The sequence below is a fragment of the Festucalex cinctus genome, chromosome 8, assembly GCF_051991245.1.
Source record: "Festucalex cinctus isolate MCC-2025b chromosome 8, RoL_Fcin_1.0, whole genome shotgun sequence".
NCBI classification, from domain to species: domain Eukaryota; kingdom Metazoa; phylum Chordata; class Actinopteri; order Syngnathiformes; family Syngnathidae; genus Festucalex; species Festucalex cinctus.
Window position 1 is genome coordinate 9,170,688 of NC_135418.1, and position 18,566 is coordinate 9,189,253.

General features: G+C 39.9%; 1 protein-coding gene across 2 annotated transcripts; it reads right to left on the reverse strand.

Moving 5' to 3' along the window:
* Window positions 1-1,921: 1,921 nt before the first annotated feature.
* Window positions 1,922-17,407, reverse strand: LOC144023984 (ubiquitin-conjugating enzyme E2 variant 2-like). Of its 2 annotated transcripts, none has more exons than XM_077529985.1 (4): window positions 17,274-17,407; window positions 11,445-11,590; window positions 5,917-6,042; window positions 1,922-3,114 (listed from the first exon to the last, which is right to left on the reverse strand). In XM_077529985.1, exons 1-4 carry the CDS (start codon window positions 17,293-17,295, stop codon window positions 2,974-2,976), a joined length of 435 nt encoding a protein of 144 aa, XP_077386111.1. In that variant the 5' UTR covers window positions 17,296-17,407; the 3' UTR covers window positions 1,922-2,973. The 2 variants fall into 2 exon arrangements, with proteins under 2 accessions (XP_077386111.1, XP_077386112.1); XM_077529986.1 differs by lacking the exon at window positions 17,274-17,407 and adding an exon at window positions 17,002-17,216.
* Between the last annotated feature and the right edge of the window lie 1,159 nt (window positions 17,408-18,566).

The window sequence follows — 18,566 nt, forward strand, 5'->3', positions numbered from 1 at the left end:
AGTGAGGTTACAGGGAGAAGAGACCAAGAAAGTGGAGGAGTTTAAGTATTTAGGGTCTACAGTCCAGAGCAATGGAGAGTGTGGAAAAGAAGTGAAGAAGCGTGTGCAGGCAGGCTGGAACGGGTGGAGAAAAGTGTCATTTCAGCTGAAACTCTTCTATCACACATCACACCTGAAAGGAAAGTTTTATAAAACTGTGGTGAGACCAGCAATGTTGTTCGGTCTGGAGACAGTGCCACTGAGAAAAAGACAGGAGGCAGAGATGGAGGTGGCAGAGATGAAGATGCTGAGATTCTCTTTGGGAGTGACCAGGTTGGACAGGATCAGGAATGAGTACATCAGAGGGACAGCACATGTTAGAAGCTTTGGAGATAAAGTCAGAGAGGCCAGACTTAGATGGTTTGGACATGTCCAGAAGAGAGATCGTGACTATATTGGAAGAAGGACGCTGAGTTTTCAAATGCCAGGCAGAAGATCAAGTGGAAGACCAAAGAGGAGGTTTATGGATGTAGTTAAAAGAGGACATGAAGGTAGTTTGTGTGAGAGCAGAGGATGCAGAGGACAGAGTTAGATGGAGGCAACTGATTCGCTGTGGCGACCCCTGACGGGAAAAGCCGAAATAAGAAGAAGATTGTAGTCTCTATACAACCCCACTCGTCTAAACACTGCATTCTGATGAATATTGCGTTTGTGGAATATCAATTAAAGCAGCAAGTTCTACCCGTTACGACCCATCTCAGGCAGTGGCCATTTTGTCACTTGCTGTCACAGTGGCTCAGGGCTCAAGTAACAACCAATCACGGCTCACCTGTTTTAAGCTGAGCTGTCATTGGTCATTACCTGAGCCCTGAGCATATGTCATTTTTAGTCAAGAGCTAGTGGAAAAATGGACAAATTGATTTTTCTGTTCAAGGGGCTGTCTGCCGGATTCACTCAGGAAAATCCACTTTTTAAATACAGGATGTATACACTTTAACTTTCTCTCAGTCTACACATCTGTGTTTTTGTTAACCTTTTGTGGTAATTTCGTCCTAAACCCCCACCTCCCCAGCCTGTATTTTGCCATTTTGTGTTTGTTTTGTAAACAGCGGGACGTTTCTGTGGAGAGACAGTATTTACAACGTACCCTCCAGCCAATCGCAGAGCGGAGGGTGGCGTGTCGCACACGGGGCCGGGCGAACGTGTCAGCAGCGTGACGTCACTCCCGCGGCAATATGAAAGCACACACGAATTTTTTTTTTTGTTCCCACTCACTCACTCACTCACTCACAGAAGCTTATGTGTGTGTATGAGTGAGTGAAGAAGAAAAAAAATCCTTGCGTGCTTTCAAATTGCCGCGGGAGTGACGCCACGCAGCTGACACGTTCGCCCACCCCCCGCTCTGCGATTGGCTGGAGGGTTGTAAACACTGTCTTTCCACTGAAACGTCCCGCTGTTTACAAAGCAAACACAAAATGGCAAAATACAGGCTGGGGAGGTGGGGGTTTAGGACGAAATTACCACAAAAGGTTAACAAAAACACAGATGTGTAGACTGAGAGAAAGTTAAAATGTACATCCTGTATTTAAATAGTGCATTTTCTGAGTGAATCCGGCAGACAGCCCCTTTAACTCATCTTTCACAAATGCAATATTAACAAAAACACCGTGCTTAGACTAATGGGGCTGCTTAGAACATATTGTAATGAAATGTTTTGGGTTGACTTCCACTTTAAAGAAATCTGGGTTTTGTTAAGACTTTGGTTTTTATACACTTAATTCAGTATGGTTAAACCTTGTGACCATAAAGATGGGAGACAGAAAATAAAATGCAGTATACTTTTCTTTTTTTTAACTATGTGAGTGATGTGTTTTGTTTTTTTTCCTTGAGTTAATAGCATTTACAGTATGGTCATGGCCTTGGAAAATCACAATACACAAAGTGCAAAAGTAACATTTAATTCAAATAAAAACCATGCAACAGGTCCCATCACCCTGATTGAATTCTCCTGTTATAAAATAAACATTCAAAGCCATACATTGCTCAGTGGGCACTCACTACATGAGAGAAAGTTGACTACTTCAGGGTGCACACATGGGTCAGCCCAGAAACTAAAGAAACCAAAACAAGAATTCCCCAAAATAATAAAATGGGAAAAAAAAAATCAGCACAAGCCACTGTGAAGTGCCGATCAGGACAAGTTCCAAACAATGCAGAGGTCTACGGACCCAACCCTCTCCCGTCCTACAGGTTGCTCAGAATTAGTCACCACCACAAAGCGTTATGACACAAAAATCTTCCAACATGAGTGATGAGCTTGCCGAGCTTTTGTTGATACACAACTTGGTGAAATGTTCCCAAGTACTGCAATACGCTCCCTTCAACCAGACATGCACTTCTCAAAAGAAGGACCGATTAATTCACATCTTTGGGATCGCAGGAAGTGGGGATCTCATTCAAGACTAAAACAGCCTATAAGTCTACGTTTTAATTGTGAAATGGGAATCTCAATCAGACAAAGAGCAACGGTTACTTAAAAAAAACAAAAAAAACAAAAACTTGGAATGGTCTGAAAACACAGGGATTTGCTCATCCCCATGATTGACAGCGCCATGATTTCAATCCCTCACTGGTGGAACCATTTAACAGTTTCACTCATGACAAATTTAGTATTCCAACAAATAATCAGTATGCACATTAACAGGCCAAAAAAACAAAAGCAAACCAAATGCACAGTATTCTTGAGATTGTAAGGTCAACGTCTTCTTTGCGGACCGAAACAGGTGAGGAAGACGCCGGTATGTGATTCCTGCTGTCCAATGAGATGTTTCAGATAAATTAAGTGGTCGTCTGGGATCTTGGACAAAATGACAGCTGTGTAGCCAAGTGGTCTAAGTGTAATAGCCAGTGTTGAGCATGTGGAATGTGATTTGCCTGTTTGTTTGTGTGTGCTTCTGTCTATGTAGATGACAGGGAGTTGTAGGGGAAGATGCATCAGTTGTAGGTTTGGCCCTCAGGTGGCTGGGAAAGCTTGTTGTTGCTTGCTGACATTTGTTGTCTGAGCTCCAGCAGCACCGTACGTAATGTATAAGTGTTTTTCCATCTGCTCAAGGAGGCCAGTGCCTTTGTGTCCACCTGCAAAAAAAAACAAAAAAAAAACGTTATAAGCCATTAGGAACCCGAGGGGCGACATTCACATATAATAAACATGAAATTTGTCAAAAAGACAAGAGATCCAACTCAATCTCTTCATTTCAAGGAGTGTGTTCACGCTTGCATCTGGAGTGGTACATTTGGACATATGCAAATGAACTGTGTATGAAATAGCCTGATGGTACTCTTGGCTCAATAGTTTGTGGCAAATCCTCTTGAGGCAATTACTGCAGTCAAACAATTTTTATAACTTTTTATGAGACTTCTGCACCTCTCAGCAGGTATTTTGGCCTGCTCCCCCGAGCAAGCGGCTCCAGTTGTCTCACGTTTGAAGGTTGCTTTCTCCAGACGGAATGCTTCAGCTCCTTCCTCAGATGTTCCATAGGATTTAGAACAGGTTTCAGAGAAGGCCACTTCAGAATTGTCCATTACTTCGCTTTTATGCTGCGACTGGACTGAACGCAAGCTGGGCGTTTCCATATACAGGTGCTCATCGAAAAATTTGAATATCCTCGAAAAGTTGAATAATTTCGATAATTCCATTCAAAAAGTCGAACTTTCATAAAGTACAGATTCAGGGGCCACAATTTAAGTGATTCGAGAATTTATTTGTTTATCTTTACAATATTTGGGGTTCTACCTCATAAAATCCACAAAAACAGGATTTCCAAAAATTTGAATGCTGTGAAGAAATCACCACAGGGCTCGACAGTGCGAGCATTTCACTCGCAAATGCGGGCAACTTTCAAGTGTGCGCTGGTGAAGAAAAAGAGCGCTCGCACAGTGCGAGCGCATGAATGTTCCCTCTGCACAATGTTTAAAACGTACATTCGAAAGTCGCCATGTCCTCCGCTGGCTCTCCCGCAGCAACGAGAGCGCACCGACGTGCGCCGGCTCACAATCAAATAGTATTTGAGTGAAACATGACCCGCTGCAATGTGATTGGCTGGCTACTTCCTGATCGGGCACAGCATACGCGTACACGCGCAGACTATAATTTACATACAAACATATAATATGGCGCTTTTCCACCGGACCGGTTGCACACCGAAGCGGCATTTTTTTATTTTTTTTTTCCGTGGCGGCAGAGCTCTCCATTTACAAATAGCTTCGTGACTCTCGAGCTGGTCGTGAATGTCAATATTTCATCCATGGTGGTCCATATGAAATTGTAAATATGGTTCAATGTTGGCGTGACTTGCCACTCGTGAAATGTGACGGCAGATCTGCACGCATTGGGGAATGCAAGCTTGGCTTGGAGCGTTCAAATGATCCCACCCCCTTCCTGCCGGGCGCCTCCTGTAACGGAAAAGCAATGGAGGCTGTTGTGGTGTGGTTATGTGGTAGCTTGCCGTGCGGGTCTCAGGGAAAAGCGGCAGCGAATTTTTAAAAAATGAAGCGGTCTATTGTTGACTATTTTCTAAAACAAAATGAGAATGAGGAGGAGAATGATGTGGAAGGTGCCAAATCAAACATACAGATTATTCTGCCCGTCAGACGTTTTAGTTTGAATTTGTGCAGTCTTTAAGCGGCCTCCTGTGGTTGCTAGGTTTAATGTTTTTGTTGAGTAAAATAGAGATTCAACACCACTCCAATGTGGCAGCACGGAACGCCGACACGTTCATTGTTACGCAGACTGTTGGATCTTATTTTTGTTGTTGCTTTGGACGAGAATGTCCGTAAGTACATGCGATGTCAATATAAAAACACTGTAGATTTATTTTAGTTAATTAGGAGAATTAGAGATTGTTGAATGTGCAATGTAACTAGCTACAAGCATGAAAGTGTGTCGTGTAGGGGTGTGAATTGCCTCGTACCTGACGATTCGATTCGTATCACGATTCACAGGTCACGATTCGATTCGATGCCGATTAATCCCGATACGAATTTATAAGTCGATTGTTGCGATTTTTTTTCATTCAAATTTAGAAAATACTAATCAGTAAGCTTGTAGAGTGTAAGATTTATATGAAAATGTATTATTTATTTATCTGAAATTTCAGTCTTATAGAGGTTGTAATCTGTTTCATGTTTAAACAGCATTAAAATAAAATATTAAGGCTTAATGTTCCGTTCATATAACATTCTTCCATGCTTAAGGTGTGAATCCTAAAAAAAAAAAAAAAAAAAAAAAAAAAAAAAAAAAAAAAAAAAACGATTTTGCCTATTATTGAATCGATTCGAGAATCGCGCGATGTAGTATCGCGATATATCGCCGAATCGATTTTTTTTTAACACCCCTAGTGTCGTGTATAGTTTGCTAATATTACATTGTTATTTTATTTTCTAGTTTTACGACGACATAAAGAGGGTAATGGTCAGAGGCCATTGTTCAAATTAACAGCACAGAAGTCTGTTTATTTGGAACGTCGTTAACTTGCTGTCTAGCTGGTGAAATCTAGAAGCTTCAGCGCGAGGACAGCATACAGATGAAAAGGTCAGGGGAACATCGGCTGAGGAGCAGGTAAGAGAAAAAAAAAGTACTGACTTTTACTGAGCTAAACAAAATAATGTTTACATGGGATAGCTTATAAGTGCTAGATTGCTTTAATACAACCAGCGTGACCAAAAACGCGTTCGGTTGCAATTTTTCTTGATAAGCCATATATATTTGTTCTGCGCACCACAAGTAAACTTTAACACAGAAATTGAAGCTTTAACTGTCACACTATTTTTTTTTGTCTTCACACAACTGTATTTTATCATGATAGAAACACAAGATTACCAATCATGTTATTAAACGTGGCAGTGAACATGCTAGTGTGTTAATATCTGCATACTTACAACACCATTTGATGTATGTACTCCATTCATGTTGATCTTGTGCAAAAAACGTACTTGAGGAGGATGATCTGGGTATCTGGGTCCACATTCGATTTTCAGACAGTATATTCTGCCTTCATATGCAGTCTACAAAAAAAAAAAAGGGTTATTAGCTAGGTTAGTAACTAGGTATGTCCCGATACGATCACATGATCAAAACTCGGGCCCGATCACTTGCTTGCTGACTTGATCGGAATCGGACGTTGTCTCCTGATCAGGACTCAGCTAAAAATATGAGTTTTTTTTTTTTTTTTTAATAACTTTTTACTAAATCTGGAGTTGGGCGATGCCACAGATACACTTCATTTTTCCTCACAGTGCTTTACTACAGTGACACTATTAATGCCATCGAGTGGCGGGGCTAAACAAGGAAGTAGAGATACTAAGTTATCTTTAAGGTGGCAGAGGCTGTTGCGACTTGCACTGTGTGCAATGTGAGCATTTCGTGTGGCGGAAGGGATATACACTAGATGCGTTGCTTCTCCGCGGCACCTCATTGACGGGCAGACCAAGCAGCCCTGCCACCATTAGGCACTGGCGACTTGGACGTGCTTCGTGTCATCCCGGCGGATCCAGCTGCGGGCACGCTTTGTTTCGTCCCCGCGAATGCAGCTGCGGGCACGCTTCGTTTCGTCCCCGTGAATCCAGCTGTGGTGCCTATGACGACGACTCTGGAATCTGGACGTCCTTCAAAGGTAGCACCAAGCCTAGCCTAGTACGAATTCGGAGGGTCAGACATCCTAGCAGGGTGGCCAAATCCCGCCCGGGGCCGGCAGTCTAGACTGGTGCGAGTCCAGACCCAAAGTCATGACAAAAATGTGAAATATCGCGAAATTGACGTGATGACATAATACGTAGCATTATACGTAAAATACGAAAAATAGCAACAGTAAAGTTAAGATTATGTGGAGGCTAAAGACATGTGAGGAGGACATATAAGCAGCTCATGTTGTTGGGCGTGAACAAAAGTTCATTAATTACTGACGCACTCTTGATTAGACGCACTCCTTGTGAAAGAGAAAAAAAAAAAAAAAAAAAAAGACGCTGGTTGGTTAATACTGAAGCGGCCGCGTATTGTTTGGCCAAGATAAACAATACGCTGTGTTTATTTTACCGTCACCGGTAATTCGTCACCTAGTTCACGTGAGTTTGTGATGCTAACCGACCGCTAAGTTAACGTACTCTCAACGAGACGGTGTGTGCGTTGCTGTCACACAGTGGTGTAAACATGCACGTTTGTATTTTTCATACCTGCTAGTAATGTCTACAAGCAATCACAACATATTCTCACTCTTCTGATTAAACAGAGACATTCAGGGCAAACTAACGCTCGAGGAGGGTTGCCGCCGGTTGCGGCAAAAATAACTACTGCCTAAACAATCGCAGAGGGAAAACATTTTTTAACAATACACTTGCCCACGATGTACAAAGCATGACGCCACAAACCGGCTGCTACCGTATCATTGGCGATCCCCCTACAACCCGAGGATCAACCACACAGGAGAAAATAATGGACTTTTTTGACTCAAGCAATTTGCCACTGACTTGTGAAGGTATGTGCTTTCATTGTATTTGCTAAGTAAATGTGCTTTAAGCAGTTACAATTTGCAGGGTAAACACTTCCTGGCTTGTTCTTATTTCCATTTTATTCCATCACAGTTGGTATATTTGCACTTTGTTTACATTTCAATTGTGGGAAAAAAAGGTGGCTTAAATATTGCTGCTGCAATAAAAGTGCTATTATTCCGAAGTGTCAATCACAAATCTATTGTTCAGTAATTATTACCAATATTGTCAAAAATATCGTCACCGCAAATTTCTTTGAAATATTGTGATATAATTTTTAGGCCATAGCACCAAAAATGAATGTGATGGCAAAAGAAAAACAAAAATTGTTGATAAAAAGGGAAGGTCACTTTTGGCAATATTTTTGGATATATTAAGTGGTCAAAATGTGTTTGACAGATTTATTGTTCCATAAGGTGGCTTTATATTTCATTTGGCTGGACGGTAGGTTTATTTCATGTTTCAAATTTTCTGAAAAACTTCACACTGTGCACATGTTGGTGTCTTTTTAAAGGTTAAATATTTAGATTTCTAATTAAATTATCAGCCTTTTGTTTCCCTGATCCTTATTTTAAATAGAAAAAAAAACAATTATAACTGTCAATAACGACTAATAAATATTTAAATTGATACATTTTTCAGTCATGAGGTCTATTTAAATAATTGATTCAATATATGAAAATATAGAAGAGATTTTGTTGTTGTTTTTTAGCATGTTTGAAGATACTGTAAAAATGTGTGGTGTTTTAAGATTAACGTCTACAAGCAACAAATGTCACTACAAGTTTTGAATATTGAAATGAATCATATCGAATCGAAAATCGTATAGTGCCCAGACTTAATCGAACTGTTCTGCTCTGAAAGATATCGTTTTTCCAATCGAATCGCAACCTGTGTATCGAGATACATATCAAATCGGCCTCATGTCAGAGATTCCCACCCCTAGTTATCGCATTTGTGGGTATGTGTTCCAACAATATTTGAGTGCGTATATTCATTATTTGAAGGAAAAACACTCCCGAAGTCGATGCTAACTTACTGTTAGCATTTGCTAACTTCCTGTTAGCACTAGGCTAGCGATGTTTTAAAAACGAAGTATTTAATTATACTTCACTTATTTAGCCCATTATAGCAATAAAAAGTTCATATTTTGCCTATAATTAATTTGATACTTTCGTTATTTTTCACATACAATTAGTACCTTGTGTATCAGTATCAGCTTGTGAATGTCACATGACCAAACCTAGAAAACAGCTCAGCTTGTGAATGTCACATGACCAAACCTAGAAAACAGGTGAGCTGTGATTGGTTACCTGAGCCCTTGATGTCATTTTCAGTCGACAGCAAGTTGCAAAATGTGTTTTTAAAGGTACTAATTGTACATGAAAAATAATGAAAATATAAAATGTATTAGGTAAAATATTAATGTTTGACTGCCAAAATTGACTAAATAAGTAAAGTATCCCTTTAAAGTAGGGCTGGGTGATAAATCGAATTAATTCGATTAATTCGTCCATTGAAAGACCCACGATGTGAAAATGAGCTAAATCGTGAAATCGAGGTGCTTATAAATAAATACACATCATCTAACCTTGAGCGGCTCGCTTCTGTTTACACTCGTTGTTTTGGGGTCCTTCGTTTGGTGGCTGGCGCGCTTGCTGATGACGTTACCCTACTATAGCGAAGCTGCGGTATGTGACATCATCGGTAGGCGCACAGCAGCCCGCAACAGCCGTACAATAAGTCCACATCACCGCCTGTTTTTTTCCCCCGTTTCTTTTCACTCACACAAACACGCACATAAATTAATGCTCAAATTAATTCATTAATCTGATGCGTATCACGCACAAGTTTGAAAGCAAACGCAGGAGCGGAGCTCCACCGTAACGTCGCCGCGTGAGCCTGGCGCAGAAGTATACTGAGGCTTTTACACGGACTCCTAGGCGGTGAAGCCAACCCACGCCAACCGGCAGCGAAGGAAAGTGAAGCTTCCAAATCACCGGGAGACCCACATCAGCTGCTTTGGCTAAACGGTACGCTGCCTCCTCGCGCACATTGTCAGCTCCAGAAGACCCCAGAAAAAGGATTCATGTTCGGCTTTTACAAGAGCGACGACGTAAAGTAAAAGCGTGTGCAAGGTTTGCCGAACAGCTATTAATACGAAAAATAGCAGGCAGCACAACTAACCTCTTCCAGCACTTGCGCCAAACGCATCCGAAAGAATGGGAGGAATGCTCACGTCTTCGAGAGTGCGGCGTGGCTAACACTAGAGATTAAGTACACGCACACCATGAAATAACAAACTTGAGTTGTATTTAGTACCGGGGGAAACATTGTAACATGCACCAGAGCTTGTCTTTTGCCAGAGTCCGTTGACAGGATAGTTTTGCTTGTAAAGGAATTTGACTTTATTACAATAAAAGTTGGTGTTCATTAGGGGTGTGAATTGCCTAGTACCTGATGATTCGATTCGTATCACGATTCACAGGTCACGATTCGATTCGATTCGATACCGATTAATCCCGATACGAATTTATAAGTCGATTGTTGCGATTTTTTTCCATTCAAATTTAGAAAATACTAATCAGTAAGCTTGTAGAGTGTAAGATTTATATGAAAATGTATTATTTATTTATCTGAAATTTCAGTCTTATAGAGGTTGTAATCTGTTTCATGTTTGAACAGCATTAAAATAAAATATTAAGGCTTAATGTTCCGTTCATATAACATTCTTCCATGCTCAAGGTTTGAATCCAAACCCGAAGTCAGACGTTTTGTTGAATATTTTTCCATTAAAAATGGAAGTTTAAAAATCGATTCACACACACAAAAAAAAAAGAAAAAAAAAAAGGCAATGATGATAAGACGTTGAATCGGTAAGACTACCGAATGAACAATTCTGAGCTCACCTAGTTCACGTGAGTTTGTGATGCTAAAAAAAAAAAAAAATAAAAAAAATAAAAAAAATAAAAAAATTTTTTTATTGAATCGATCCGAGAATCGCGCGATGTAGTATCGCGATATATCGCCGAATCGATTTTTTTTTTTTAACACCCCTAGTGTTGATTATTTTTACGCTGTTGATCTTGAAGTTCTGTTATATACAAATGTTATTGTGAGTTGAGTTGTATATTTGCAGAATACTGGATGTGTGGTTTACAATACCTGTTTACAATTGTTAGAACTACTTAGTTGTGGCAATTAAGTTATGCAAAAGCTATGAGTAGGTTTTTTTTTCACAGGATATGTATGTGACATTTAAGTTCAGCAAAATATATGAGTAGTTTTTTTGCTCAAGCTATATATGTGGCATTTAAGTTGAACAAAGGGCTATGAGTAGCTTTTTTTGCACAAGCTTTGTGGCATTTAGGTTATGCAAAAGCCTTAAGTAGTTTTTTTTTGTATAAGCTATGTATGGCATTTATGTTGAGCAAAAGGCTGTGAGTAGTTTTTTTTTATGCACGTTGCATTTAAGTTATGCAAAAGAAATGAGTAGCTTTTTTTGAACAAGCTATGTTAAATTTACCGTAAAACTGATAAAAAATTTGTGTACGTTATTGTCTGAACATTTTGCACAAGATTAATTTTTGAATAAATCAAACCTTGTTTAAATGTTTCTTGTCTTTTCTTTTTTTTTTTCTTTTTTTTTTTTTTTAACTTTTGATTAAAATCGAGTAAAATCGTAATCGTCCAGAGTGACAGAAAAAAAAATTTCGATTTTATTTTTTGGCCATATCGCCCAGCCCTACTTTAAAGGACCCTTCGGGACAACAGAATAAACAGGGTTAAGGGTTAGGTGTTAATTGGTGTTAAATGTAATACTTACTGGTGTTAAATTGAATACTTATAAACACAATATAAACACAACACAATATAAAGCATGTATGGCATACAGTACTCTAAGCGCCAAAGAAACGTCTCACCTTAGGGGGGCCAATGATGGTGGCATTCCAGTGAGTGAGGGTCATGTCGTCGTCGTCAAGCCCCCAACTGACTGTACCATCTCCGACTCCTTTCTGACCCTCTTCCAGCTCTTCCAGCAGCCGGAAATTGCGGGGAACGACAACATCTTGACAAACACAGAAATATCGATTGTACTAGTTAAGTATTAAGGGGTTTTCTGATTCACACAATGATTCCCAAATATTCGGCCATAAGCGGCAAAGCTAAGAACCATATTGGGCATCCAAATGCCACAATACTAAGGGTGTCACGATTTCGATTTTTTATCGAAATCGATCGAAATTACGTCACGATTTCGAGCATCGAAATAGAAGAGAGGACACACGATTCGATGCCCCCCCCCCCCTCCCCCCCCCCCCCCCCCCGCGCCCGCCGCCACCGCCGCCACCGCCGCCACCGCCACCTCCCAGGAAAGCAAATGAGACGCAGCCATTCAGCTACTAGCTAACGGCACTTGTTAGCTGACTTCTCCTGCAGTCATGATGGCAAGCGCGGACAGACACAGCAATGGTGCTTCAAGCCGCTCCCGCTTCTCTCGTCACCAGTTTGGAAACATTTTGCGTTCCCGGTGAGTTATGTCGACAACGTTCACGTTGTCGATAAAAAGACCACAGTTGCAAGATATGCTATGTGCGCGTACTGTACTCGGCCACGGTGTTACGCCCGGCTCGTCAAGGGGAAGGGAAGTAACACAATAACAGAAAATATAGAGTAGATAAACACGGGTCTTTAACATCTGAGTAGTTTTAATTGAAATTTCAGGCAGGGGTTTGACAAGGGAGTGAAAGTGGAAGGTGAACAAATAATAACCGCATTTGACAGAACTGACAGAACGGAGGAGAAACAACAATAACCAATAGGGGTATAATACACGGATACACAATAGCGTCGCGCTGGCACAGTCGTCCAATCGGAGTGTCGCGCTGGCACAGTCGTCCAATCGGAGTGTCGCGCTGGCACAGTCCTCCAATCAGAGTGTCGCGCTGGCGCATTCAAACTGAAGTACCATTATACGGGCACCAGCCGACACAAACACACACATACATACTAGGGGAGCGGAGCCGGCGGCGGGCCCGAGCCGCCAGCCGTAACAACGGGAAACACGACAAACATGACGGGACATTTACGCAGGCATCACAAAGATTTAGATTTATCAAATTCAACTAGAAGTGGGAAAACAACGGTCCAACCAACTATTTCATCCTCATTTACAGTGAAACTTCCACACACTTCAGCTCGCGCGAAACGCCAGATCCATAGGTCTATTTATAGCAGCAGACCTGCAGCCTTGGAAAACGCTGGATTTAAACATTTAATTAGTGTACTTGAACCACGCTACAGTATGCCCAGCAACTGTAAATGTTGGGATATAGTTTGTTCAGGCTGTATTTGTTCCATGACTTTGGATACAATATATTTTTTGTTGTTGTTGCACATTGCACATTATTTTAAGAGGAACGCACAGCACACTGTTGTAACCAAAAACAGTCAATAGATGGCAGGCACCCACTGTGACTTTTTGTTTTTGTTTTTTTATTTTTTATTTTACACTTCAGTAAGAACAAGACGGTTAACTTTATATTGTAAATAAATTCTTTGAATTTGATCATTCCTGCCTAATGTCAATTATCATATATTACATAAATTTACACAAAAATAATATGGAAATTGCATCACCTATATGTAGCCGATCTTTTGAAATAAGATTTACTGTACAATGAATAGAACCAATGATCATAGACTAGCCTTAGCCTACAGAAGCATATGCCTCTGTGTTATAAAGTGGGGGAGCGGAAAAAAAAAAAAAAAAAAAAAAAAAAAATCGAAAAAAAAATCGAATCGTGACCCCAAAATCGAAATTTAAATCGAATCGTGGAGTTGGCGAATCGTGACACCCCTACACAATACGATATACAAACAATATGAACCAATACAATAATTATCACGATACCATTAATGTGTTGAACGCCGTGGTGTATTTACAAGTTCCCTGCGTTGTGAAAGTACCCTGAATGCACCATGTTGCTTGTAGCAAGCCTGGAGCGATTCAGTGAGATTCTGCCGTACCTAATCAGCGTCCTTTTAATGACACCCCAGTTGGAGTTAAATGTAAAATTTAACACACAACAATCAGAATTACATCCACTGTATATTTAAATACAAAACATGCTTTATTTTTAACACATCGCTAGCCTAGCGCTAATGCTAAAATAAATGGAAGATCCTATTCAAATGCTAACAGGAAATTAGCATCTAATTTGGCATTATTCCTTCAAATAACGAATATTCACAGAAAAATACTGTAGAGCAGGGGTGTCAAACATACGGCCCGCGGGCCGGATCAGGCTCACAAAGGGGTTTATCCGGCCCGCGAGATGATTTTGTAAAGTGAAAAAATAAAAATAAAAAATTGTAATGTTGAACTAATTACAATAATCAGCCGGCCACAATCAAAACATATAAATGTGTAATTTCACAAGCCGTCCTCAGATAGCAATGCAACTTGTACACACAACTTAAAAGTTCAGTTGATTATTATTATTTTTAAATCATAGACCGACAAATGTATTAAATATGGAAAAAAAAAAGGCATGAGCATCCTTTTAACGTTATTAACTGCGTCACACAATACATTCTGGGAACAATATATACAGTATTCAAAACAGGTTGATTTAACACGTCCGGAACGTAGACCGGCAAAGTGTTGCTGCGTTCCATTTGCATTTGTGTTATTTTTCGGAACAATATGATTACAGTTGAGCTCCGTAATTTAGGGCTGGTCCACAAAAATATTCATATATAATAAATATTCTTCTGTAACTGTGCACACCATGGATATACGACCCCATACTGCCCCTAAATATGCATCAAGCAAAAACCAAGATTGAGCCCGCATAAAGTTGAACTGTATAAAATGTGCCCTACAGACGATCTTGTAGCTTTATGAGATCGTCAACACTTAACGATCCTTAACGATCTAATATCGTCATTGCCCACCCCTCCTCTCAACCCCTTCCTCTCTGAACTGAGAATTATTAATTTTGGTATTGTATTTTAGTTTGACATGCTGAAGTGTTTTTTATACTGCACGTCATGAGCGCGAATGGAGAGAGGTGTAACCGAGTGAGCCTCGTTCGAGGAGTTGAAGAAAAAAGGAGGATGAAATGATAATTGCTCGTCATTACTCACCGTCATTTAGATACCGCCGGCGCCGTAGCCTCTTTTAACGTACATATATTGTAGCGTTGGAACTAAATAGCCCAAGCGGAGAACAAACAACAACTCTTTAACGACAATTTGCATGTAACTCTCGCCCGCAACCACGCCAGAACACAACAGTTTCGAACACGCTTAGCTTACCAAAACAAATCCTGTGTTGCCTTCATGGCCCATCCAGACCATTGGTAACTACCCAACCTGAGACCCACCCACAAGGATTGCTACAGAATGCTAATGTTTTTTCTTTTTTTAAATCAAATCGGGAGAGGTTACGTCATATAAGCAGGTATAATATTACTTTGTCCACACTTTAGCATGTGTGAATTTACTGACCGGAGATGGCTAAGTTTTATTTTTTTTAATAATGTCTAATGAATTTATTTATTTATAAATACAGTGTTTACATGTCATGTTTCATGCAACATGAAAAGTTGGATATGTTTAGTAACTAATAAGAAAATAAATGATATTAAAAGGCTTCATTTGGCTTTATCTTAAGATCCTGTAAAATGCAATATATCTGATATTGTTGATTATAATTAACTTTTCCATCCATCCATTTTCTTGACTGCGTATTTCTCACAAGGGTCGCGGGGGGTGCTGGAGCCTATCTCAGCTGGCTTTGGGCAGTAGGCGGGGGACACCCTGGACTGGTTGCCAGCCAATCACAGTATAATTAGCTTTTTGTTGGGTAAAAAAAATATATAATTGAAAACGACATTGAAAAAAATAATCACACATGATATCGCAACCGCAATTTTATTTATTTTTATTTATTTATTTATTTGGGGGGGGGGGCTGGTGAGGGTCAATTAGATTATTTTCCATAATCATTCAGTCCTAGTTTCGATTATGAGATTAGTCCAAACACCCCCCTTAAGGTCTCTATGTTCCTTTCCCAGCGGGCCAAAAAATTGAAGTTATAGACAAAGTGTACGAAAATAATGGTATAACAACAATGTTGTTGGAGTGAACATGCTAGTGCTAGTAGTCAGGGAAATCGCAAATTGGGCTCAAAATAACCAGAGATTCTTTTTCGCCTCTAATTCACAATGTACGTTGCAAACAATAAAAGCCGAAAGTAGACAAGATTCAAGAACGTCCATCATTCGGGATTGAGCAATCCTACCTCAGAGAGCATATGTGAATGTCACCATGGAGTCCAAACAGTAACACCGGCAAATGTTGGCAATCCAATAAATTCCAATAAGCAAACATTTCAATGTGCAACACTCCAATGACCGTTGATCTAAACCTTCCGCATACGTCTTCTTTACACATGTAAACGTTAGAGGAAGCTGAGAATGACATTATCAAGAACAAAATAACATTTGGTGTAACTGTAAACACAACAGCAGCACGGTTGAGAACACTGTAAACTACATATGAAGCTGACTTGCAAGATCACGTCATCCCGTGATGTCAATGGGCATGTCACACATTTCTAGGGTTCTACATTTAACAGTGGCCCAGTGTCCACTACGTAACCACAAAAAAAGTTCACGGACATTGGTTGAGCCAATTAATATTATATTATTTATAATAATATATGATAATATTTAAATTAATATTCAATATATTGAGTTAAATTGATCAGTCATTATCTTTTACCACACGTACAGTTTTTGGTTAGGTTAAATCCTTGTAAAAATACAACACCCAGAAAATGTTAAATGTTAAATATTCAGGTAGATTTTACACTACAAAACGCACACACACACGCACGCACACGTAAGAAAAAAAACAGTAGTATTTCCTAAAGGCTTAAAGAACACAGTATAAAGACGCTAAATAATAAATAATCATTGAAATTTAACATATCATGGCATGAATATACAGGGCCAGTGCCGGTTCTGGCAGGGCCACCAGGCTACCACCCAAACAGGTTTAATGAAGTTCCCTAATCTCAAAGCTGTATGTAAATGTTAATAAGTACCATTAACTTCCAATCGGAAATCAGAGGTTTTTCGTTATGTTGATGAATGCTAAAAGTGTTTCGGAGTCTGGCGGAGCATTTAGATTTAAAGTTTGTGCTTGTTTGTGTGTTGTTTTTTTTTAGAATAAATAGCTTTCATAGTCAACAACATAGACCCTACGACGACTCCACCAACATTAGTTGAATTAAAAGAATCTTCGATTGAGTATCAAATGATTTGACAAACCAACACTTATTACGAGTGGACTCTTCTTACAGAGCCTTACTGTCGTAGCTGTCCATTTCTAAGCAGGGGTAACGCTACTGCGGTGAAATCACGAGGAAAACCATGACGACTGTAACAACGTTTAACTTGCGTATACCTTTTAGAAAGCGCGTCATTCTCTAATCCAGCAAACCTTATAATGGCACATAAAGGTTGGCGGCCAGTATTGCTAGTCGCTAAGCTATCACAAGTACCAATGCGGGTAGCATGTCAAGCACAACTACAAAAGTCCAACACACCAGGACCTAAAACTTCAGCTTGTAAGCTACCGTGTTGATAAAAAGGGATACGTTGAGAAGCGCAATGTCTTAAAAGAAATAAAAAGATATTGGCTGGGCTACGTATGGGGGGGAAAAAAAGTGGGCTTACTTGATCGAGGGGGACACGCCATCTTGGTCACAGGTTCTCGGATACGCGCACGTACGATGTTGACGACGCTGCGGAGCACGCGCGTCCGCCCAAGGGTGTGTGTGTGCGTGCGCGTGCGCGTTTCGTTTGGCAAAGCCGTGCACTTGAACGGGTTATTCGAGCGCATATCTTTTCACTCTTCCTGTTACATGCAGTGTTGGGCAAGTTTCAAAATGTAACATATTCCATATATTACTAGACTTGCATTAGTAACAAGTTTCTTTACAATATTACCGTCTGTGTAGAGTAATTAGTTATTCAAGTTTAAATTACTTTGAAAAAAATTTCTTTTCTTTTTCTTAAATCGGGGATCAATTTATTTTTATTTAATTATGATTTTGAGATTTTAAAAAGAAAAAAATATTGCAACAGCTCATAAAGTTAAATGGTAAGACCTTTAATTTCATAGCGTGTGCCGCCGTGTAATGTTAAATATTTTGATTTGATTTGATTTGATTTGATTTGATTTATTTGTTCATTTTTCCTTTCGGACAGCATTGATGACAATCAAACATTACATCATACAGTTTAGACATATAATAACCGAAAAGAAAAAGGGCTGGCAGGAAGAAGCATAAAGCTTATAAATTCCCGCCCCCATACAAAACTAGGACGCAAAAGATCAAGCAATAAAAATAAAAATAAAAAAAGATGATAAAATTTCACTCAGTTCATCAAGTCCATGAAGTTAGATATCCAGTTGATTACATTCGGAGACATTTGATTCAAGCAGGTGGATTATTGAAAGTTCACTCAGTTCATCAAGTCCAAGTAGCAAGTTGTCGAGATGATTACTTTCGGAGACTTTTGATTAGGCAAATGGATTATTGAAAGTCAATCAGATCCTCTTCACCAGTGATTTGATCGCATATAGATCATGACAAAAGATTCTTTCCGGTAGTTTGTTGATCACTTGTTGATTAGTACCATGTGGATTATCACAGTCCAGCAGCTTTAGATAACTGGGGATAGCGAAGACCATGTGTCCGACACCTCCTTCAGTCCGATCCGTCTTCATCACGATTTTGATTCATCGCGACCTTTTTCTCCAGTTCAAGCAACCTTGTGGCCATGTCTCTCCTCATTCCGTTCATGGCAAGGTTGAGTGCTGCAATGTCGTTTTTCACCAGAGAAGTGTCATCATAGGCCTTAGTTCGGCCGGCTTGCACGCCAGTGATGGCTCTCAGGGTGGCCTCGGCCATTTCCTCTGCATTCTTCTGGCGATCAGACATTTTTCGTAGCGTACGAAACAGC

Bases quoted from the DNA above. Each gene is read 5' to 3' on its own strand.
- LOC144023984 (XM_077529985.1), bottom strand. From the start codon at position 17,295: ATGGCGTGTCCCCCTCGATCAA. The intron at 11,591-17,273 runs GTAAGCCCACTT...GTGTTTGTCAAG, and splicing joins GGCGTGTCCCCCTCGATCAA to ATGTTGTCGTTCCCCGCAAT. The intron at 6,043-11,444 runs GTGAGACGTTTC...TTTTTTTTGTAG, and splicing joins CCATCATTGGCCCCCCTAAG to ACTGCATATGAAGGCAGAAT.